The sequence below is a fragment of the Galleria mellonella genome, unplaced genomic scaffold, assembly GCF_026898425.1.
Source record: "Galleria mellonella isolate WM207_F2 unplaced genomic scaffold, CSIRO_AGI_GalMel_v1 utg266, whole genome shotgun sequence".
Lineage (NCBI taxonomy): Eukaryota > Metazoa > Arthropoda > Insecta > Lepidoptera > Pyralidae > Galleria > Galleria mellonella.
The window spans coordinates 793766-819844 of NW_026442061.1; the positions used below are offsets into that span (position 1 = coordinate 793766).

A 26079-nucleotide genomic window follows, 5' to 3' on the forward strand; every position below is an offset into this window, starting at 1 on the left:
GATGGATTGAATTGAAACTTTGTGGGGTTTTTGTGGGTATATTGAACTGTAAAAGGCACACTCAACATTACTGGTTTTCTCGGTATTTCTATCTTAACGCCTGATTATTCCAAAAGCCACTAAAATCCCTTTTTTTCTTGATTATTCAAATTAGTGTAAAGAATAAAAAAAAAATTTTTTTCGTAAAGCCATAGTTGATTTTTGTCGGAAATTTATTCAAAAATTTGAAAACTCTTCTTAATTATGTTTTGTGATCAGCGGTTGCTGAGATATTAATGGTTAAAGACAAAAAGATCCTTTTTCATTCAAAGTTCGATATCTCAGCGACAAGTAGTCGTATCGAACTTTGCAAAAAAGCAAATTAATACTGAATGAATATGCTATCTGATCCATATAGTGGTTAGGTTAGAAATTTTTTTTCCAAGTTCGTAGATCACAAAAAGAATCAAAAAAATTTTGAAAAAATTTTTATAATTTGAATAAAACTTTTAAATTACAAAAATAAATTAATCTAGATATTGATCTAGTTTTTTGATTAAAGTTACAAATTGATGTTATCCACCCACTTTACGGATTTACCGTTGGTTTATGTTCAAAAATATTATTTTTCATCTATGAGAAATTATGATATTCGTTTTAGATTAAGAATAATTATACACATATCTATGTACATTTCAACCAATCAGTGACGGCATGTTATAGAAATGCGTTCAAAAAACATTAAAACTTAGTTACGTTTCAAACTAAGATTTCAAATTAGGAAGTCAAACTTTGATTTGTCAATACCCAAATTCAAAAGAAAATTTCGTCGAATAGATATTCCTTAAAATAAGTTGAAAATATATATTTATATTTTATTTACTTGTATTAAAGTATTTATGATAATATTTCAAAATACCCTCACAGATGAATAATATTATTGAATCTCCACAAATAATGGCTAAAGCAAAAATTGTGTCGTCTGTAATAATAAAAGTAAGTAATTTTCTTTCTTTAAACTAATAATTTTTATATACTTAACTGATAATGCGAAATCTTGATTTGTTAAAACTATTAAAATTAAGTAATATTGTTATGGTAAACTTGTGATATGTATCACGATGAACGGTATGTCCCGTTCATACACAAGTACCTGTATCATGTTAATGTTTTAAATCTTTTATTCTGTTTTTATAATACAATTATTTGTTTTTTTTTATATATTTATGTAATTCATGTAATTATTAATACCTTGCCGACCTATTTGTAATCTAATATAATACATAATGATATGTATAAATTTTCTTTTTTATCTTATTGGTAATTTGAAGGTAAAATTAATAAAATAATTATATTAACCTAAATTAATTTTAAATTCTTGAATGAGTCTACAAATGGCATCATGTTTTAGTTCGTAAAAACACCACTTGGTGGCCTTTGTCGCAAAATTGACGTCACGCAATTAGTACGCCATTTTGTAAGTGTCCCCCGTAGTTAGTTTTCTGGTTAAAGTGAGAAATAGATATTTCGCATGGTTCGGTGTACAATAAAGAGTTAAAGACATTTTATTACACTTTTAACGTCTCGTACGTTAAATATACAGACCCAAAGTATGGAGGACAAGGCTTCGTTAAAGGAACTGGATCAATGGATAGAGCAGCTAAATGAATGCAAGCAATTGACAGAAAATCAAGTAAAAACGTTATGCGACAAGGTAAGACACCATTATATTTCTTGTTAAATTAGGCAGAATTTGTTTATGAATGGTGATATAACTTTGGTCACATTATTGCTAAGGTTTATACCTATATGTTTTATGAATCACACCTATATTGACTGGTATCAGTAAGGGGATTGAATGTACTATGTAGAGGTTGCATTTCATTTTGTCGGAAGCCGTTCAATCAGCAACATATCTTGGCTAAGATATTCTACTATAACATATTACCACACCCAAATATCTATTTTGTAGGCTGTTACTAGCTTAATTGGTTAGAGGTATTTTTAGACTCGCTACGGAAATGCTCTTTATTAATTCTATAATATTAATTCAGTACCTACTCATTAATAATTTACCTAGTTTGTTGTTGTTGATAGCTATCTTTTATAATCGTTGTTGATCTATTAATTATATAGGCTGTAAGGCACCGCCCGCGTACCTCGCGTCTTCTTTTTATGCGTAGATTTCGACATTAATTTGTATGATATCATACACTTATTGATATCTTTACTAGCTAATAGATAACTTTGTTAAATTTTCTTCTTCAGTGGCTGTAATACATAATTAGTGAGCAAATTTTGGGACAAAAACATTGCTAACAGCTCTTAGCTTACTGATAGATATAATCAAATATTTACCCAATTACTCATGAATTTTACAATTGTTAAGTATGTGTATAGTCTGTCTTTATTTACTTAGAATAATTAGTAAATAATCTTATATTAAAGATCTAATGTAATCATTTTAAAATGGGCAAAAGTGAAAATCCTTCTTATCATAGGTAGTTTGTATTACATCTGTCTCACCTTACATAAAAGAAGATTAGACAGAAAAAATAATAGAACCTTCTCTCTGAACCCATTATAAGCATAATAACATTGTAAATTAATATGTATTGTGAACAACAGTATGGAACATAAATTATCTTAAACAGTAAATCTTGTATATGAAAATAATCTGCAGTAGTGTACATAATTGGTTTATTACAAAATTCTCTGGTTGGTGATCAATCTAGTATTCTGGATCATTTTCAATTCAATGAACCAATAGTAATTAGTAATTTAATCGACTATTATATTTTGAAAAGAAAATAAATAATATAATAATAATAGTCATAGACATATTGTAGAGTGCCATTTAAGTTCAAACTATGCAAAAATTGTAATTATCCAATATTTATTAATATAAATACATTGAATCATGTAGATACTTATATGTACCTAAAGAATTAAAATAATAATTTGGTTATATAATTGTATTATATTTGTTATTCATAGGAATTTTATTTATTTATTAAGGGAAATAAACTGCTCTTTATAACAGTACAGATGCTATATATATTTTCACTCATACATAGGCCAATACAGTTTACACAAAAGAAATTGTAAACATAAAAGTTAGAAAAATGATTATTGTGTAGCATATAATTCCATATTAATAAATTTAGTTTAATATAGTTTTATGTTATAAACATCTAAAATACACTCCTCGCAAAAATTAAGGGAACATAAAAATTTTTGAAATTTTTGGGTGATTTTCAACAGGCTGTATTTCAGTGAAAAATAATCATACAGGAAATTTAAAATAAGGGTTTTGAAGCTTGAAAACTCTAGTTTTCAGATTTTTTGGTGAAAAAATTTTTTGAGCTCCGGTTTCCATGCAATTCTTAAACAAAGCTGAAAATAATTTTTTTCTAAATTTTCTAGGTTTCGTTTTTCACTCTATGGGCATGGAAAAATTTTTTCGAGCTACTCCATTGTATAGGTCTCTTAGCGTGTTTATTCAGCTTCAAAAATCGCTTTGGATGGCTCAATTACGACCATTTGTCTCCGAGATATCGAACTTTGAATGCAAAAGCATCCTCGCAAACGGTCGGATTCGTCGTGCAACCTCCACGTGGTATGCTTTGGGTAACGCTAATGCCGGCGGTAAATCGATCATCAATCAAAGTTTTTGTCAAAAACTTTGATTTCCTTAAAAACGAAAAAAAAAATTTTTGTAAACTTTTCTCGACTTTTCAAAAAAAAATTTTCTTAAAAATTTTCTTGATTTTTTTCGATTTTTTTTTGATAATGAATTTTTAAAAAACAAAAAATTGAGTAAAAAGTGAAAAACAAATGAAATTATTGATTTTTGAATGGATTAGGGTGAGTTTAAGGGACAAAAACCTTGTTCCCTTATTTTTTCCAAAATTTCAATCAATTGGTCCGGGAAAAACCGTTGAACCGATCGCTCCAGGGATTTAGGGGGTTCTTTAAGGAACAATAGACTGTAAAATTTTCCTCAAATGTTAGCTTTCCCGCCCATATTAGCGAAGATACAGCCAAGTAACCAAAAAAGGAGAAAAAGTCACTTTTTTCCACTTTTTTCAATTCAATGTTAGAGGTGGAAAAAAATTTTTTCTTCACTAACTCTTGACTGTGCTTAATTGGAAATTTTATGCAGATAAAGAAACTCGGCGCCCGCTTGCTCTGCGACCAGTAGTTCCAGAGATATTAGCAGTTGAATGGAAAAGGATGCTTTTGCATTCAAAGTTCGATATCTCGGAGACAAATGGTCGTAATTGAGCCATCCAAAGCGATTTTTAAAGCTGAATAAACACGCTAAGAGACCTATACAATGGAGTAGCTCGAAAAAATTTTTCCATGCCCATAGAGTGAAAAACGAAACCTAGAAAATTTAGAAAAAATTTATTTTCAGCTTTGTTTAAGAATTGCATGGAAACCGGAGCTCAAAAAATTTTTTCACCAAAAAATCTGAAAACTAGAGTTTTCAAGCTTCAAAACCCTTATTTTAAATTTCCTGTACGATTATTTTTCACTGAAATACAGCCTGTTGAAAATCACCCAAAAATTTCAAAAATTTTTATGTTCCCTTAATTTTTGCGAGGAGTGTAGTTATTAAATACATGAATATGTATAGTTTTTTTTTTATCCTGATTAATTAATATAGTCTGATCACATAGACAAAGTATGAAGAAAATACTAGTGATACAATATTTATATCTTTGTATCCTCACAAAGTAACATTAGGCATTCATTTCGAGATTTAAAACATAAAATGTTTCTTAAATGCCCAATGCAATATGTGTAATCAAGTTCAAGGATCTTTTACATCATTTAATATTTAAGTATACCTAAATATCCTATGTACATTTAAATGGACAAGAGCTTTGAACCTGCTCATCTTGATGTATGATAGTTTGGGTCTTATAAGGTTAAATCTTTCATCATCATAATTTCAATCTAATTGGCTGTGCACTGCTAAACATAGAATATATCCCTTCCCTCTCTATAAAATAACACAAAAATATTCCTATGCTATTTTCATTTCATCCATAAATAACATTACAAAAGAGTAATAATGGATTTCAATTATTGTATAAGGTAATTAACAATTTTACCTTGTGTTTTTGCTTGAGTACAGTTCCTTTATTCAATTTTATATAGCTTTTATAGCCTTGTGTGTTGTAATAATTTACATAGTAGAGAAAATATATCTACTGTATTATTTCAATTATATAATGGCAAATGCCTAGGACAAGTGAAAATTGCTATTTTACCATTTTTCACTTACTTTAGTTATTACTAAGTATAACTTCAAATTATTTGGGATTAATTTTATACCTTTCAATTTCATTTAAAGTTATTAATAATTTTTAAGTTGAAAAAATGTAACAGTATAGAAATTGTTGGTCTAGGTAGTATCAAAGTAGGGATAGAGGTTGTGGGAATTTTGTATTGACTATCTACCCTCTTAACCTGACAAGTAGAAATTAATGTTTTATTACATTAAACATCTAATTTTCTTATGTTACTTGTCATGGCATGGCTTATGATCCACCTGATGTAAAACAGTAATGGTGACCTATAAACATAAACAATACCATGGACATTACAAAATATGTAGTGACACACATAGTACATAGTATGCAATGCCATTCAAAATAATTTTATAAAAAAAATAGTTATAAAATCCCACAATTAACAATTAGATGTTTTTCTTTATTTATCTACTAGCTTTTACCCACAACTTTTCCCATGTGACCAGCTTATGTTCACTGACTAGGATAAATGTAGCCTATAGGACATCTCCATACCATATAGTATGTGTATACTAAATTTCATAGTGATTAGTTCAGCAATTAAGGCACTGTGAGATAACAAACATTATGATGGGTAGAAGAAAGTTGTATAAGCTATTTTAAATCATTGTAGTAATTATAAGTGCAAAACCTTTGTTCAAGTATAAATAAATAAACATTTATTATTATTATTTATTACTAAACTCACTTTCACATTTACAATATTAATATAGATATAAATTGTTAAGTAACAATTTTATGTACTTTATGTAGGTGAATAAACATGATGAATTTTGAACTCTAAAGTCAAGTTACCTATGCTCAATTTATGTTGTATTAGGACTATTAGGTATATAAATGGCACTAGATATTTTGTCTACTTTTTTGTGTTATAAATAATGACATTTTGTGATTATTTTCTTGTAAATAGTACATTAACTTTTAATTAATTTTGTGAGTGACCTACTTATTTAGTGAAGTGACCTATATACATAATTATTATGAGTTTATACTATACAAATAATACAATTATTAAAAACACGAGTTTGATATGACTTCCCTAATTACCATGTTTATCTATTTCCTTTGTTCATATCTATGAATGTTTAGGTTCTGTATCATGAAAGTAGGTGGTTTTTTTTAATTAAATATTTTTTTTTATGGAATGAAAATAGAAGGACATTCCCACCTGTGCTATTCATATATGCTGGTACCAGTGAGTGATGATAGGTGATGACAAAATCTACTCGGTTATGATGGATTCGTTTGTTTCTATCTGCATATAGCTGCCCCATTACTAGCAATATACCCTATTTTGCTAGTAATGGGGCTGCTGGGTTCTATTATTAATTAATTATCTTTCCCATGGATTAAGTATAATTATTGATGGAGAGTTATGTTCATGTTTAGATACAAATTTATGACCTTCTTGCAAATCGGGGTACAGAAAAACTAGGTCACAATGCTCTAAAGTCTAGCCGATAATATTATTGCTATAGTTATATTGATAACATAAATGTTACACTATCTACATTCTACCGCCAATCAGTTCGATTTGCTTGCATGCTATGTTCCAATTTGAAGGATAAAATTGGCAGCGAAATTACTGTTCTTTTGATTCAAAATCGTCATGTTACCTAGGTACGAAACAACTGTTGGTCCTTCTGTTGCAAGTATTCACAACCTACGATACCTTGTTACTATCAGTTGATTGCCACATTTGTTTATCAAAAGAACATGTGTAATATAATCTACAAAACTTGTCTATATCGGTACCTTTGTCATATTTCTACCACAAAGCAATTGTGTTGGTATGGCTATGTTTCGGTTTGAAGATAAGGCAATGAAATTACAGACTTGGACGCTTTACGCTCCCCGTGTATGTACCTGGTGCTGATTTTGTTAATAAGTGGCTGTTATCATTGACCGTCAGGTAAACTGTCAGCTAGCTGTATTGAGCGGCGAACAATCAATATCTAGAATTATAATAACGATGAGACGTTCCGACAATTAGCTTAATGTTATAACGAATAGTCCGTTACAGAGCAGGGGCATTCTCTGATAAATATTTATATTGCCCGCCTACACATGGTAGATGTTCAGCGCGAAATGTTTCCGATTGCTACCACGAGGCCTCATATTATAGATAATTTGCACGAAACGTTTTTAAATATACAAACATTTACTACCGTTTGTTTAATTTTTACATAGTCTGGATGACTCATTAGCGGGTTACCGTGATTCGTTATTAGTATTTGGTATAATAGTAAATTGACAATGCAGTGTAGAGCCGACTAATTTTTGGCGTTGTAAGTTGTGATCAGTCCACAGAATGGTCAAACAGACTTCAGTGGATATTATTATTACACCATTTCGTTTGTACTCGTACACAGGGTGGCGTTAGGCTCTCAGGTAGTAAGGTTACGTTTGTGTCTCAAATAAGATGCCAGTTGTAAAACATTTTAGAGACAGTGATTGAAAATCAACGTTAATAGTGTGAATAATTGCTACCTGGGATGCGTCCACGAGTTTCCAAACGCTACTAAATCGCCAGTTTGTCGATGCTAAAGTGTCGTATGTACTTGGGTTCGTACATTTGTTGGTGGTTCGCAATCGTTGTACTTAGTCATGTCTGCTTAACTTTTAAGGATAAATGCACTGTTTGTATTATACAAGTTGCATTCTATCTATACATACTATGACGTCCAGGATACTCATACGTTATCATTTCTAAAAACTATTTCGGAAAATATAAGGTGTACCGAAATATGACTATATATATATATATATATATATATATATATATATATATAATATTCTGACGTGCTGTAGTCACAGAATAATTTGTTATATGAATACAATATAAGAACTATATACAATTATACAAATGCAGTCCATCCTTCGATATATTACAAATACTCACACGTACATTCATGGTGTACGTATACTTACTAAAGTATATTAGCAAGCAATAAACTGTTTAGGAGTTGAAGGTCTCAGTACTCAGGTGTGTTTAATTTTATTACAATTAATATAATTTTTTATTGGATATTTTATTCGGCCTTTGTTCCGCTCCCTTCAAATATTTACATAAAACAATTGTATATTGTTATGGCACAATAGAATGTACCCTGGAACAAATAGAACACTTTTCTCTACCTATCAGTTGGAGTGATGATATTTAATGTTGTAAAGTGGATATGGATGCAACTGATTTAGGCTCTGGTGGTCTTAGGTTCTGGCGTATTTCGGGTTCGATTTTATTTAGTGATCAATTTATCTCCATAAATAATAAAATGGTAATTAAACCATGTCTGGATACATATTAAGTTACCAGAGGGAGATTTTGTACAAAAGTCGTTTGCTTAGGTACCTCTGTCCCATTCGTGTTTCAACCGTGAAGCAGTTGTGTTTGCATGTCTGTGTTTCGGTTTAAAGGATGGGAAATGGCAATGAATTTATAGGGTACAGAGGAATAACACCCGAGTCTTTAGGAATGGCAACGCATAGGGTGGTATCATGGACAAAACAGTGTACTCTATTATGTCCATGGTACTGCTCATATCTATAGGCGACGGTTATTACTTTCCATCAGGTAGGCCGTCAGCTTGTTTGTCATTCTAAGTTGTTATAAAAATAAAGTTACTTGGTCGGATTATGATGACATTTGATGTAATGATTAGTTAGCACCTAGATTAAATATTCCTTTATTATATAATAAAATTGTACCTAGACGATGTCTGTACATGGGGTATGTTTAAGAAAAAATTATAATAAACGATCTTAAAATAGCTATTAGCAATAGAAACCAAAATAATTTTTAGAATTCTTTTCTGTCTGTCTGTATGTTGACTCTGCATTATACAAAAACTATTGCATAAAATTGGATGCGATTCTCACAGTTGTGTTTCTTAAGATAACTTAAAATCAGATGTATATTTCAGATGTATATTTATATACGCCATCTAGAAGTGGTTAATTTCATTGAAATTCTAAAATCTACGCGTACGAAGTAGCGGGCAAAAAGCTAGTTTGTGATATTTTTTGTTACGTTAAAATTTAGCTCGTAAAATTAAGAATAAAACTACGCAGGTCTATTCGCGTGCAAAAACTAGTTTTAGTACTAATTCAAGTGCCCACTTATAGATATTTCATATATTTTTTCATTACTGATATCGTAGCTGTTAATATTATAAGTATTTTTTATACATTAGAGGTGAGAAATAAACATATGGTTTACTTAAATTACCTTGTAATCTCTACCCGTTAATCGACTATGTCTGCTTTTGTATTTTCCGAACGATAAGATGCCCAGAACTATATTTTTTTATTTGGCATTGGCGTAGTGAATTCATAATACATATATAACAGTGATCTGCCTGTTGGGCCATCAGTTGGAAGAAAACAGCCAATTTTTCAACTTCATTTCAACTTCCCCTTTCCGATATTGCTACTACGAGGTCTGTCCGGAAAGTTCGTATAAAAGTGTTCTGGAATGCGAGAAAGAGGAGTGGGGAGGCCAGGTAAGCGCAGGACCCCTTCCTTATGTCCCTAACAATGCTTCAGTTCTGGTCTGACCGCCGTGCGGTGCGAACTGGCTTGTCACGCCATCTGTGAAGTTACCTCTTAACGAAACCCCGTCGGCATGGAGCCCGCTTCCGTTGAAGAGCAGCGCGTCGTAATCAAGTTTCTCTCGAAACTCGGCAAGAATGGCCGTGAAATTTTTGCCGATCTCAGAACAGTTTATGGGGATGATGCTGTGAAGGAACCAACCGTCCACAAGTGGCTAAAAAGATTCAGAGAGGGCCGAGAAAGCGTTCAAGATGACCCACGTTCAGGACGTCCTTCCACTTCACATTCCGACGAAAACGTGGAAAGAATTCGAACTTGTGTTAATGGGGACCGTCGTTTAACGGTCAGACAGGTGGCTGAAGAGCTTAATTTGGGCAAAACCGTGGTCCACGAAATTCTAAGAAACGAACTTCAAATGAAAAAAATTTGCGCCAAGATCGTTCCGTGAGTTTTTGAGTAAAAATTCCATTACGGTGACCGAACACCCCCCTATTCGCCGGATTTGGCCCCGTGTGACTTCTTCTTGTTCCCAAAAACCAAATTGGTACTTCGGGGGCGGCATTTGGGGGACATAAATGAGATAAAAAAAGCTACGACGGGGCAGCTGAGAAACCTACAACCAGAGGACTTTCAAGGAGCCTTCTCACAGTGGAAACGGCGTTGGCACAAGTGCATTATGTCACAGGGGGAGTACTTTGAAGGGGATAAAATTGATTTACCTGAATAATTGTAAAATAAAATTTTTAAAAAACTTTTATACGTACTTTCCGGACAAACCTCGTATATTATACTCGGTCATAATCCGAACTGGCTTACAAATAAGTTTACAAACTCCTACGTGAACCGTATGGTAACAATGTTTTTTTTTAATGGATGATAATGGAATAGTAACCCCGCCTGCGCTAACGGTATACGCTGGCGGGGCACCAGTGAGGGATGAAAAGGCAGGTCAGTTAGCCCATCGTAATGAATACAGCTGGAATTCAGCACGATGGTTTTCAGGGGAAACCGCGTATTGGTCGACCTGTTCGGGTATTGCTAGTAATATTTATTTCTAGTAGTAGGTATATTGCTAGTAATGGGCCTGTTAGATCTTATTACTAACAATCCCTGTCTCCCGTTAATAAAGGAGTTGACGACGATGGTTTCCAGAGGGAAACGCATGGAGGTCAAGTTGACTTGACAGGACATAGTAATAGGACCATCGTTACTAACAATTCCTTCCCCCCATTTTGCAAGAAGTTCAGTTGCATCAACACTCGCTATGTATCGGATTGTTACACCCCGTGTATGAGTATGTACGTCGTAAATGCAGTTACATAAATTGGGATTGTGTAAACAATGTTAACAGAATAACGCCTCGCTTTGACTACCTTCAATTAATATTTTGTTCTCACCCACACAACACCGACATGCACGGTTCTTTAATGAAATAAGACTGATGTTTCCAGTGAGTTCATTAAAATTTGCATGTAAACGGTGTTAGTACATTGATGTAAAAATTAGTGAAAAATATTTGACACGATAAAGCGGATTCTGTATTTTTTAGTACATAACCTAAAAAATAAACAACCTAATATCGGTCTATTTTTTTGATAAATTTTTTTGATATTTTAATGTAATTTAGTAAATGCATAATATCTTATGTACAATTTTGTGGTGTTCCTAATTATTATTTTACACATTTTCTCTTACAATCTATTAGCAAAATTGTGTGCAGAGTCTACTATAAAGAAATTGAAAACAATCGAATCGTACCTCTATAATCGTCGATTTGATTCTTCTCAGAATGAACAAGAATTGTATAATAACATAACGAATGTTATGCCATTCTTTGTAAGCTATTCTTTGTGACAGTCTATAGGGTACATTACATTATCATATAGGTACATAGCATCGATATATGACGCTCTTGTTGTTGTGTGTATTTTAATATAATTAATTCTATTCAATTATAATAAATTGAGTCGTAAATTTATAAATTATAATTATATAATAAATAATACAGTATGACTCATGATAGTTATAATTTAACAATTTATACTTTATTAATTTGGCTATTCCTATAGTTCAGCGGTAAGCACATTGCGTAACCACGTTTCAGGTTTGATTCTTGGTCTGGCCAAATTAAGTTTTTTTTTTCTGACTTGGTTCGAATCTAGGTTGGCCTCCAGATGTTTGTCTTTTAAATTCAATGTAAAAAGCCTCCAAATCTAACCGCATATAATAATATGATAACAAAAGTAACCTTACCGCTGTTTTTGCAGGCAAAGGAGATTTTGACCAAGGAGTCCAACGTCCAAGAGGTGAAATGCCCGGTGACCGTCTGCGGGGATGTCCACGGCCAGTTCCACGATCTGATGGAGCTGTTCCGCATCGGCGGACGCTCGCCGGACACTAACTACCTGTTCATGGGCGACTACGTGGACCGTGGTTACTACAGTGTGGAGACAGTCACACTGCTTGTCGCGCTTAAGGTAAAGCAAATTTTATAATTATTTACATTACAAAATCTTGTACAAGCATTAGGGCCTCTATACTCGAGGTTGATTTGAAGTCGAAAAATCGGCCGCCTACTTGATTCTGCTATGTATGGCCATAACCTCCCATTTTTTTATGGGTGATAATGGAATGGTAACGCCCCTCGCGCACCTGTGAGGGATGATAGGTGACGATGAAAGCAGGTCAGTTAGCCCATCGTGACGAATTCAACAAGTATTGTTCACGATGGTTTCCAGGGGGAACCACATGGAGGTCGACCTGATAAGATGTATTGCTAGTAATGGGTTCATTAGACCCCATTATTAACAATCCCAACCTCCCAATGTACACAGATCCTTTAAAGAGTGACATTGCTTCGTGAAGCACATGAAAGTACTAGGAAGCTTCTGCGCTTCCGAGAAATTGGGATGCCTATATTATTAATAACTCCATATGCAATACGGTTCTAATAAGAGTTTAAGTGAGGGTAAGAGGGTTTCCTAATTCTATAATATATTAGAACAAACTGTGATGAACAGACAGACATATTCACACCATAACAGTTCCTATGTAATATTTTATGTTTCTGTTATACAACTTTGGTATGAAAGAAACAATTTAAATTATCTGTATGTATTGCTTTGTTTTGGATGATAATTGAATGGTAACCTTGCCTTCGCTTACGGTATATTCTAGTATTATGAGAATGAAAAGCAGGTTAGTTCATCGTGACGAATATAACTGGAATTCAGCATGATGGTTTCAAGGGAGACTAGGGAGGTATATTGCTAGCAAAGGGAGTGGTAGTTCTCATCACTAACAGTTTTATTCCTCTCGTGCAGATAGGGTTTTTTTTCATGGATGAAAATGGTATGGTAACCCCGCCCACGCTATCGGTATACATTGACGGGGCACCAGTGATAGATGATAAAAGAGGATGAAAGCAGGTCAGTTGGCCCATCATGGCGAATTTAATAGGATTTAATTATGATGGTTTCCAGGGGGAACCACGTGTAGGTCGACCTGATAGGGTATATAGCTAGCAATGAAGCCCTTAGACTCTATTACTAACAATCCCTTTCCCCTCATGCAGATAGGGTTTGTGTCCTGTGCCATTATCTTAATTCGAATAAAACAAGCTATCCTAACTCGGAGACTCTGGTTATAATTGATCTGATTATGGGTTACTATTATTAATTGTGAATATGTGTTATTAGGTTTATATGGCATTAGTCAAATATTATAACTGATTCATGTGTTCGTGTTTCAACCGTGAAGCAGTTGTGTTTGCATGGCTGTGTTTCGGTTTGAAGGGTGGGATATGGCGTGATTTTACTGGGTACAGAGGAATAACACCTGAGTCCTCAGGAATGGCAACGCATGGGGGTGTCATGGACGAAACAGTGTACTCTGTTATTTCCATGGTACTGCTCATGTCTATAGGCGACAGTTACCACTTTCCATCACGTTGACCGTCAGCTTGTTTGCCATTCTAAGTTGTATAAAAAAAAATGTACAATTGTTGTCATACTATGCGTAATGTAATGTACAGACAGATATATATTTGCTATTAAAATAACAACCGATACATGTTTGGAATGTGTATTATTTAAAAAATTACACCGGTAACGCGTAAACATTAACTGATCGCTTCATATATACGTAATGTAGGTACACGTAATGCACGTGGAATACATCCATGTTTATCAATAAATTAATCTATAAATTATATATAATTATACTATTCGTATGGTGCCCTTTTATATCAGTTTGCAACATAAGCGGCGAACGAAGTGTTTTTAAATTCACTTCGCATCTTTATATCATCTATTTTTGTAATATTGATAGCATTATCAAGAGAGATTATTTTCACCTTTCGATAACAACTTTCACGATCGTCTATCAATTGTTTTTTCTAAAAATCTATCAAATGTAATAATAAAGAATATAAATCCTTATCAATCCGAATATCTAATATAGGAATCTCTTAGAGTAAGTTAGCCGTGTAGGTCTTGGCATAGAATAGGCCATCCCTTCCTTTCTCGTGGGTGTCGTTAAGAGGCGACTAAGGAAGCTTATGGTGGAGGATGGCAGCAGCGTTTCTTTTAAAACATCACCAAAAGCGCCTGCTAAAGCGTAGCAAAACGCCTCTTATTGAGGAGGCTATTTTCAGTAGTGGACAGTTAACGTCTGATACAAGCTCGTTTTTACACACTATTTTGTATATACAATTAGTAACATGATTTGTTGGTTCTTTGTTTTACAAACTTGGGTAAGTAAGGCAGGAAAGAGGAGGCATATTGTTGGGGTCGGTTCAATTTAAAATATTTCAAATTGATGCGACAATTGAGTGAATTTACAGGGTACAGAGGAATAACACCTGAGTCCTCAGGAATGGCAACGCATGGGGAGTATCATGGACGAAACAGTACTCTGGTTCATGGTACTGCTCATGTCTATAGGCGATGGTTGCTACTTTCCGTCAGGGAGGTCGTCAGCTTGTTTGCCATTCTAAGTTACATAAAAGAAAAGAAAATTTTAGCAAAAGCGATTACGATAAATAAAAAGAAATGTGCACAAAAGATAAATTACATAATTGTTTTTTCTTTGTTTTGTGTACATCGAATCTAACATACTGGGTTTTCGAATCAAGTAAACAATATTATTGTTTTTCTCACAAATACTAATTTGTGATTCAACAATTGTTTTGCGTCACGATATACCTATATCTATCATTATAGTGATAACATGACTTGTATGACGAGCTCTTTGTCTGTACAAATACCTCATCGTTAAAGTTATATCGTCAGTCAATTTCAATCGACATAGAAGTCAGAATATATCTGACTTCTATGTCGATTGAAAGTATATTATTTATTATGCAAATTAATGGTTTAGTTAGCAAGCCCGTCATTTGAGAACGGCTGTCTTGATTTGGCTAATTGTTTAATGCTCGTTCGTTGTTTGATCTTTCGGCCCCAGATTACTTCCGAGAGCGATTTTCCTTTAGAGTCCCCGATACTCGTGTGCATTGTCTAAAACAACATACAATAGAATTACTTTTATTAATGTAATTGGTAATTAATTATCCCTTAAAAACTTATTTATTTATTAAAAAAATGTTTGGATAAAACAATTGGGTCAGGTCAGTGTTACTATTTACGCGTCTGGGTAGTTTCAATAAAATCAGACGCCCAGTTTTTTTTCATGGATTATAATGGAATGGTAACTCCGCTTGCGTTATCGGCATACAGGCTGGCAGGGCACCAGTGAGGGATACTAGGTGTGAATGAAAAGTTAATGAGCCCATTGTGATGAATACATCTGGAATTCACCACGATAATTTTCAGGGATGTTTCAGTACGACAAATTCGTCATGTGGTTCTGGCATAGAATAGGTCACCCCTTCCTTTGACGTGGTTGTTGTTAGAGCCGACTAAGTAAGGGCAAGGGATTAGCAGTAGTGTCCCTCATAATCCCTGCTAAGCCTAACTGCGGTTGCCAATCCTCCTGCCAAGCGTGGCAACTACTGGCAAAACCCTCCCAAGGTAGGTTTATGTTCAACAGTGGACAGTTAAAGGCTGATATAATGATGAAGAAAAAATTTTGGGGAGACGGACCACGGGATAGTCAACCTGATAAGGTTTTTTTATACAACTTGAAATGGCAAACAAGCTGACGGCCCACCTGATGGAAAGTGGTAACCGTCGCCTATAGATATGAGCAGTACCATGGACATAACAGAGTATACTGTTTCACCCATGATACCCCCATGCGTTGCCATTCCTGAGGACTCAGATGTTATTCCTCTGTACCCTGTAAATTCACACCATATTCCATCCTTCAAACCGAAACACAGCCATTCAAACACAACTGCTTCACGGTTGAAACACGAATGGGACAGAGGTACCCAAGCAATCTACTTTTGTAGAAAGTCTCCCTCTGGTATATTGCTAGCAATGAGACTGATAGTCCACATTATTAACAATCCTTTCAATCCCGGCGTTTGATATTAACTAGAGCAGCCTCTAAGAACGGATATAAACTAGGATAAATCCTCTGTTCTGGGCTAGTAATGCGTGTACCATAGGCTCAAGACACACTCTTTGCGTTTAATGTTGTTCGTATCAGTTTATTTGCAATTTTAGCTAATATAAAAAAAAAAAAACTTGTTTTACTTAGCGTCGCTGTAATGATTCTCAGAATTCCTACATATTATGCCATATATCCGGCAGTTCGATATTATACTTAATTTTTATTCCCGGTAATGAATTTATCTGATACATGTACAGTCAGTGACAAAAGTTGCTGACATAGCGTACTTGGGAAGTAAGTAATCGGACCGTTCGGAATGTTGAATATGGTCTTAGTTTTACTTTGTTGAGATAACGCGTCAGTATAATGATTGTGAAGTAATGTCCAAAAATAGCCGCTAATTAATTCGGAAAACTTGGCACTCACATAATACGGTATTTATTGCGTGATAATTGTACTTAGTTTAGGACTCTCCTATTTTTGTTGCTATTTATGCTTGAATGTAACAGAAAGTGACCTCTGACTACTCCACTTCTAAACGTATCACTTATTTATTAATTTATAATAAAATAGTATATGCTAGGTAATGTAATGGCCAACCGTACAGACTAATATTTTTACAACCAACTTTTTTTTTAATTATTTTAATGTCGTTTACACTTATGTATTTTAATGAAAAATAATTTAATGAAACATTTTTAACTAGTACAAGGAAATTTACACATAATGTATTTTATTCATATTTCTTTTTTTTTTTAATTATTTTTGTTAAGGAATTTGCGACTGGCTCTTGGCCACAACAGAATATCAGTACTCTATTGAGAGTAAAACAATAAACTGAGTTGTACCAATTTTGTTACTATGGCACACGCAGTAAAAAAATTGTTTCTTGTTTTATATATTTTCCCTTTTTTTGTGTATGCTTTCATTTATCTCTTTTTACTGTGCATCTGTTTTTATTTGTATGCTGTAATTTAAGTAAATTATATATCTATCTATCTAATCTCGACATAGTGATAAATATGTACGGGAACATACTTTTAAATGTAGATAACTTACTCGGTAGAATTCCCTGTTACTTTTTATTTTACTGGTAGGTTTTGTCATCGTACCTATGCTTGTCGCGGTGCAACGTGCTCGTTGTTTTGATCTAAAGGGAAAAATTGCCAGTGCAATCATGACGTCATAAGAGGCATTACACTCCAAGGACGTGACTACAATAACACCGCGACACTACATAAGCAGCACTTTTATGGATGCCATAATAATTTTTACATGATGTCGTAATTATAGACATAATAATTTGACATTGCGATAACAGAACAAGAGAGAGAGTACAAAAGCTGTCTGCATGCGTAACTCTGTCCCTCTCGTGTTTCTACCGTGAAACATGGCTGTGCTTGCATGGTTGTGTTTCGGTTTGAACATTAAATACATTGACGATGGGCTATGAATTACTATACATACACCAGAAGCTATCAGGACTTGTTTTCGAAACTTGAACTCTAAAATATCACTTACAGAATTAATTAATTGAATTGATATTTATCTTGCGACAAATCGGCGCTCGTGAGTGGGCTTCTACAATTGCCTGGTATATGCTAGTCGACCAACTTGAATTAGTTTACGAAAACGATCTTGTTTACCACTTTTATTAATTTGGCCTGGGTGCAGTCAAGTAATATTAAAATGGGGAAGGTGTTAGCTATGCAAGTAACCCCCCATTTTTTTTTAATATGCCCTGTTGACCTCCACGCGTTCCTCCTTGGGAACAGGCCAGCTTCATTTCTGGTAAAGTCACTATAATTGACTAATTCACCGGATTCCGACTTCATTTCTCATTGATATCTCGCCATTGTAAAGCAAAGCATAGGCGGGATTACCATTACCTGACGATCTTGGTAGTATAGCAGTGTACCATCTTACTATGTTTACCGTTTGTATTGATGGTTATCATTTGTATTGATTCGTGTAATTAAAAAAAACTGTCTAAAAAATATTAAATAGGGCTTCTATTTGTTACAATAGGTGGCTCGACTTACTTTGGGATTAAATAGCTTTATGTGATATGTCTGGAGATTTTTATAGGTATTTATATGCATTAAAAATATTTAATGCCAAACGTGGCGTGATTTGCAAAGGCCATGGTATAATTTGAACAATTATAATAATGCCTAAATTTCTATTGCAGGTGAGATATCGCGAGAGAATAACAATCCTGCGCGGCAACCACGAGTCACGTCAGATCACCCAAGTTTACGGGTTCTACGATGAGTGCCTCCGTAAATACGGCAACGCGTCCGTGTGGAAGCACTTCACCGACTTGTTCGACTTTTTGCCGCTGACCGCGCTCGTCGATGGCCAGATCTTCTGCCTGCACGGGGGGCTGAGCCCCTCGATCGATACCCTTGACCACATTCGAGCGCTCGACCGCCTGCAGGAAGTGCCCCACGAAGGGCCTATGTGTGATCTCCTGTGGAGCGATCCCGATGATAGGTGAGTTTTGTTATGCTACTTGCAATATTAGTTATTCTAATATTAGTACCTATTAGGAAATCCTATTATTTTGTATGCACCGGATCTCTTATATATCATATCAGGAATTTCTGAAAACTTAGTTTTTTGTGGATAACTGGATTGGAATGGAACAAAGGAATCTCTTCTCTATGTATGCATTTTAAGCGTTCGTTTGACTACTTGATATATACTAAGTTGAACACTTGTTTTAATTTACACACACACTCTTCTAATTCTTATTACGATTAAATGATGCCTCAAAATTGTTATAGTCTAGAAATTTACTGAAGGTTTTTTTTTTTAATTTCTACGATCTAGTTCTCCTGGTTTGTAATTTCTTAAAATAAAATAACATATAGTGTATAAGACTATCAATGGCAATCCAGCAATAGCATTAATTTTATATCCATTTTGAAAAAAATGCTGAAGAAAGAAATATAAGATAAACTCCTTCATACACGGCTATTTTCGTTAATTTATTATGAAAGGTTTAAATTTTTTCCAACATACTTTAACGTCAAAAACTTTCAGTTTTGTGAGTGCTTTCATACCAACGTATGGAGCAAAACAAACATTCCAGTTGGAAATCCTGCTGTAATATTTCGTGTCGTTCACAGTTGCTCACTTATACTATAGTTACAAGTTGCATCTAACATACGCCCATATGGGTGCTAACTCAATTTGCATGCGCCTATTTATTGTATCATTGTACCTCTGTAGTGCACTTCGCCTACCTATGTAACAATTTATACTGTCAGTACTCAATGACATTGGTCGTATGCAATACTTTTAGTTAGAACTAAATTTATTCGCGATTTCCGGGTTATCAGGTTCAAAAATTACCTATTTCCTGTTTATAATAAATATTACGTGTTTTTTTTTTTTCTTTAATGGCTGAAAATTAAATAGTGACCCCGCCGGCGCTATCAGCACGTTATACACTGGCGGGGCACTAGTGTGAAATGATGTGAGATGAGAATGAAGAGAGTCAGTTGGTTTCCAAGGGGCACAGAGTGAAGGTAGACCTGATAAGGATAGGATATTGTTAGCAATGGGGCTGTTAGACCCCATTAATAACAATAGTTTTCCTAATACTACATGTATTGTAGCCAAATGGCGGTCGTGATGTTAAGGTATGTCCTTGTTAGTCGATCGATCCGGCATAGGGTTTTATTTCAAATTTTTTCTATTGCATTGGTTTATTATGCTTGGTCACAACGTCGACATTCCATGGATACTAAATCTATGACATTAAAATATATCTATATATGATTACATATGGTTAAATATGACTATATATGGGTATACAGTATTTAATGTCTTTTTAAGGTGAAATTGCTCAAATTTTACAATTTATATTTAAAAATAGAACCCGTGGAAGAACACTAGTGTTATCTTAATTATAAAGATGAATAATCATGAGTCATACTGGATTATTTATATCGGCTTTACTTACGTTTACCTGTTCGGGCAACCCTGAAGATAAAAATGTTAATAAAACAGATAAAAATACTTTATATTTAAAAATGGTATTGTGTCCCACAAGAAAAAAAAAAAAAAAACTAATTCAATTGTGACAAAACCAGTTATTTTGAAAAACTGCTAAATGGATTTTGATAATATTTCTATGGGACCAATATGTAGTATTATTTTAGATAAAAAAGAGTAATTTTCCAAATCGGTTTAAAACTGACGAAGTTATGAGTTAACAAACATAAAAAAATATGACCGCAATGAGAACCTCTGCTGATGGTCCACTTGATAGAAAGAGCCGATTGTCACTTATAGACATGAACAGTGCACATGAACATCGCAGAATACACTGTGACACCTTCGGTATTGAACTGAAGGAAGACAAGTATAATAATTGCACTATCATATTTTACTTATTTAAACTTTAGTGGACAGTGAAACTCTATGTACATTTGGCGGACTTAACACCGGACGGTGTTCTCTACCAATCAATCATTGGGCAAACCGAGATATAAGTAGGTGGTGCATTATACCAAATCCCATCCTTCAAGCCGAAACAGCTATGGAATGAAATAGAGATCCATGCAGACAGCTTTTGTATAAAATCTCCCTTTGGTAATGATCCTCATTTTAATTCAATGCTTTTATTTGTCACTACAGAGGCGGATGGGGCATATCGCCGCGAGGTGCCGGTTATACCTTCGGCCAGGACATCTCGGAGACGTTCAACCACAGCAACGGGCTGACGCTGGTGTCGCGCGCCCACCAGCTCGTCATGGAGGGCTACAACTGGTGTCACGATAGGAACGTGGTCACTATATTCTCAGCACCCAACTATTGCTACAGGTCAGTTCAATGTGCCAGATACATACATAGATAAATACATTTATTTGCTTTTTTGATCGTGTATTTTTTTAATCTGGATTTAACGTAAACAAATTAAAGGCTCGTCATATAGAACGCTAATTATGTCTATAGCTGACTATAGCTATGATTAGTGGTATGGACGTCACTGTTTTTAATACAACTTAGATTAGCAAACATGCTGTCAAACTAACATTTAGTGATGTATGTTGCTTATAAACATGAATAGCATCATAGGACATTACAGGGTACACTGTGATGTCTATGATATTTATAGAGTTTGGATGTTACGAAGGTAAACATTATAATTTCACTGTTATATCCACTCTTCGAATCGAAACAATGCAAACAACTGCTGAAGGCAGAAGTAAGGAGAGAGTTACTCGTGCAGTCGAGTGAATAGCGCTTCTTATATTAGCGCTTCTTAGTATAGACAGGAAGAATTGTTGCAACTAGAATTTTTTTTTGACATTTTAAACTTATTACTTTGTCCAAATATAGTTTTATTTGATTTGATAGCCTTTATTATTTGGATATAATTTAATACTAACCCATTGTGTCATCATCTATGTTAAATATAAATGCTAAAACTTTTAAATAACTTTGATTTTATCCAAGATGGTATCATTAGTTATTTTAATCATGTTTTAATATGAATATAATTATTTTTTAATATTTGGTAGTTCACATAATTTATTTACATTAATTTATTTGTTACAGATGTGGTAATCAAGCAGCCATTATGGAATTGGATGACGCGCTTAAGTACTCATTGTAAGTAGTAATTTTGGTGACATTCTTTACGAAATAGTTGGTATAACGTATCTAAACATATGTGTGGATTTCAGTTTATGAGGTGTCGTTAGATTTGTGTTCTATGCAGTAGGCTGTACGATTCAATTTTAAATAATAGAGATAATTTCTCAAAAACATGCGACAATTTTTACTTTAGAAAAAAAACAATTGTTTCGTTATATATATTCTTCTCTTTTCTTTTTACTGATAAGCGTCCTAATACTGCTGGGCAAATTACGCAGCGCGATCTAGTCCTGAACTAAGCAGGGTTTATACTTTTAATATTAGATAATTGAACACTAATTGAAATACATACTTTTTTTTAGTAAATACATATTATAAATAGCAAAATATCCCGAACAATACAGAGAGACTTATGATTACAAATGTTAGTTATTGTGAGGGATCAAACCCGCAGCCACTGTGCTTAAACATTAGGTAATTATAATTGGGTGTTACGCCACGTGAGTCGCGCGTTGCCGACCCTGAAAAACATCTTTATCCCTTTTTTTAAGAACTCCACTCTGTAGTCTTTTAGAAAACTTAAACAATATCTTGAGAGTTATATTCGTCATTTATCCAATGGAATATCGCATTTCGATTAGGGTTGTTTGTTGTTTGTGGTAACGCGGCAACAAAACAAATCCTATTATGTATTGGACACCTTACAAGTAACAAAGCTTTATCGTATCAACATTCTCATGGAATGATTATCAGCGCAAAGTGATGACTGAGTTTGTTGAAACAAATTCAAAATGTCGACGTTACGTCGAATTATACTATGGATATTGAAGTTTATGACCATATACTGCTGTTTTTTTTTTTAATGCTTATAAAGTACCTAGATTCTAATGTATGTCTTGTCTGTCCAGCCTTCAGTTCGATCCGGCCCCGCGGCGTGGGGAGCCGCACGTGACACGGCGGACGCCTGATTACTTCATGTAGGCTGCACGTGAGTAGTTCACACTTGACGTTATATTGTTGCTAGTAAATAATCGTGATGCTCAAGACGTTTACATTATTATGTTACATTGTTGATAATTAGTAGTAATTTAGTGTTGAAATCGCATACAAGAATGTATGTTTTTCATATTAAAAATATAGTTTTGTCTACAATGTATAGGATAATAGTTCAGTAAAATTAAAGATTTAGAGTGGTTATGTCTGTATTGTTAGGAAATGCTTCTAAAAATAGTTACACAATCTTGCCTTCGTGACATTTTTGATTAGTAAGTTTTAGTATTTCTCCAAAGGAATGAGACGTATATGCCATATTAATTTCTGAACCAACATACAAGAATTAAGTTATAACCCCATATCTGTCTAGTAGGTTTTGTGTAATACGTGCGCAGGATGGGCTAGTTTTAGGGACTTTATCATACAAGATATAATGTGATGTGAATTGGTGTAATTGAGTCATGGTACATTGAGCTTTTATATATTATATTCCAGTTGTCTTTTTCAATTAGTCGTCACTTGGCGTTATTTTTGTGAGCGGCTGATATATTATTTTAATGTACCTCTATTGTCGAGCATTCTTGTTAGTTTTTATAATAACATATTATAATAGCTTACAACAATTTTAACAATAAAACTGTATCGTAATAGGAAGCGTTGTTTGCAGCGGAGGCGCATATCAAGCAGGAGTGGTGGCGGGGCGTACGGGCGATACGCATGCGAGGCCAGCGTCGCCGCCTCGCACGCCGCCGGCCGGCCCCCGCCGCGGCCGCCGCGGCCGCCCCGGCCGCCGCCTCCACTGCGCGGGCGCTGCGCCGCGCGCATCGCGCTCAGCTCGACAGCCTGATGCGCGTCGCACAGTGGCTCGCCAACGTGTGACCACCGCCGACCGCCGCCACCACCACCAACACCACCAACACCACCACTACCACTATCGCCACCGCCGCAGCCGCCGCCGCCGCCGCGGCGCGCTCGCCACCGCGACACGTATTCACCACTCGATATTGCATGGGGCGAGAACGTCCACAGACAATTTAAATAGATGTCGCAGTCTTATCTATTGTGCATGCCAAGTTTTTGGCCTAAGGAAGCTCAGAAGAACACTTAGACTCGGGATAAATTACGATTCTGAGATCTTACATGAAAAAATCAAATTCTTAACAGAAGACAGTATTTTTAGAGTTTGCTGTTAATAAATTGCTTTGTAATATTACAGTAAGTAGAAAGATATGAAACACTTAGTATTAATTGATGGTATTTGCGATATCTATTTCGATCTGTCTGTGGAAATATCTCGGACGACGCAGTAGGTTGTGTATTCGCGTAGTAGATTCGGTACGAAGGCCGATATGGAATTAAATAATTTTATCGGAATTGCAGGTGTGTGGCCCCATTTACACTACAAATATCGCAGGTTTTTTTTATGCCATAAATCTTACGGGATAAGTAGCGCATGCATGTATTTATTACAGAGCGATTTACACGTCTTTTGTACTGGAACAAACCTAAATATTTAAACTACGTGTGGATGGCTGTATAATCAAAGTATATGCCACTATTTATTCCTTAAGATTTTTAAGAAAAATGTGCAAGTTTTCCAAAAACCTATTGTCTACTGTACTGTAAACGGGGCCTAAGGGGCGGGTTGTTTACATAATGTAGAAAAGTGTAAACCGTGTTTGAAGATGAACGTCACGACTGGACGTCGGAGTGGAGACGGAGGCGGGGCGGCGGCGACGTCGCAAAGTTAGGTTCTTGCCCGATCACAGCATCGCCCCGCGCTTGTTATGCTGGTATGTTCATTGTGAGCGGACGAACGACGCTGACATATATATATGTATACAATACACCACTCCTCAAAGACAATTTAGACCTCATTAAAGTGGGTAATTTGCTAATACAGTGGTTTTATTTCATCGACCGACTTCAAACACCATTGATTGAATAAGACCGACTAATGGACATACCATCATAATGAAATTTGGTGATAGATAGACACGCATTCAAGACGCATGGAAAATAATAAATAGGTCAGTTTTGTAAGTGACCACACTGGCAGTACAACATTATTTTTTTGTGGATAAGTTGCCCTCTGGTCAGTCTTATTCTCATTTAAATTCTAAACAAAATGTTTTACACAGTTACTTGATTATAAAGCATTTTACACACTTTACTGGTGTGTCTTATTGAAAGCGTAATTCTCTTTTCAGTCAGTGTGACCTCAGTGTTACAATATAGTGCATTTAATTTTATGACCGAATGCTAACTTTTATGTATGCCTGTGACTGAAAGTCGGTAAAAAGTATTAGAAATTATATTTTATGTAAAATCTATCTTTAAATGTCGTAAAATGTTGCATTTCGAGATTATTTTCTTTCTAAATTCTCCTTGTCTTGTGCCACAGTACCTGTACAACATGGAATAAAGTGTTTCACAAGAATGGAGCTTTAATTTTTTTTTATTATTATCATTATTTTAGGTCATTATGTAAATACCTAAATACGAAATCGTTATGGGGGCGTTACAATATCTAATCAGTAAGTTTTAAGTATTTCCATAAATGTACTCATGTCAAATAAAATGCAGCGTAATTTTTTTAAATATAAATAGTTTTTTTTATATCAAAGCAACAAACACTGCATATAATAAAAATGGGCATATTTTATACGGATTGGAACCGTTTAGGTTATAGGCGAATAGGCGTGGGCAATATACTTATATTTATTTTGTTTTTATCACATTTTTTAAAGTGAATGTTCGTAATTATAGTTGTGCCTAGTTTACATTGCAAAGTATCTACTTATGACCTGACAAAAGTAAATGAGCCTCTACGAACGATATGTTTGATCAAAAATTTCTTTTGTCAGTGCCATAATATTAGGAAGTGTTCTACTACATTTAAAATGATAAAACATTGTACTAATTATGATTTACATGTTCCGTAATTGCATTACATAATTGTTCCATACTTGACGTGTCTAATTTATACAAAGACTTTATACCCACCAATGACATCAAAAGCCACACGTTACGTTGATGTAAGTATTAAGTATGTAAGTTATAGGTAAAGAATAATTATAATATTCAAAAAACAAAAAAAGAT

At 34.4% G+C, this 26079-nt stretch overlaps 1 protein-coding gene across 2 annotated transcripts; it reads left to right on the forward strand.

The window, feature by feature from the left end:
• The first annotated feature begins 1430 nt into the window (after positions 1-1430).
• Positions 1431-24874, forward strand: LOC113516279 (serine/threonine-protein phosphatase 2A catalytic subunit beta isoform). 2 transcript variants are annotated; one of them, XM_031909034.2, is made up of 7 exons: positions 1431-1693; positions 12122-12331; positions 18562-18866; positions 21021-21206; positions 21945-21998; positions 22892-22971; positions 23628-24874. In XM_031909034.2, exons 1-6 carry the CDS (start codon positions 1592-1594, stop codon positions 22962-22964), a joined length of 930 nt encoding a protein of 309 aa, XP_031764894.1. In that variant the 5' UTR covers positions 1431-1591; the 3' UTR covers positions 22965-22971; positions 23628-24874. The 2 variants fall into 2 exon arrangements, with proteins under 2 accessions (XP_031764894.1, XP_026756476.1); XM_026900675.3 differs by having other exon boundaries at positions 23644-24874.
• The last annotated feature ends 1205 nt before the right edge of the window (positions 24875-26079 follow it).

Bases quoted from the DNA above. Each gene is read 5' to 3' on its own strand.
- LOC113516279 (XM_031909034.2), top strand. From the start codon at position 1,592: ATGGAGGACAAGGCTTCGTTAAAGGAACTGGATCAATGGATAGAGCAG. The intron at 1,694-12,121 runs GTAAGACACCAT...CTGTTTTTGCAG, and splicing joins TAAAAACGTTATGCGACAAG to GCAAAGGAGATTTTGACCAA. The intron at 12,332-18,561 runs GTAAAGCAAATT...TTTCTATTGCAG, and splicing joins CACTGCTTGTCGCGCTTAAG to GTGAGATATCGCGAGAGAAT.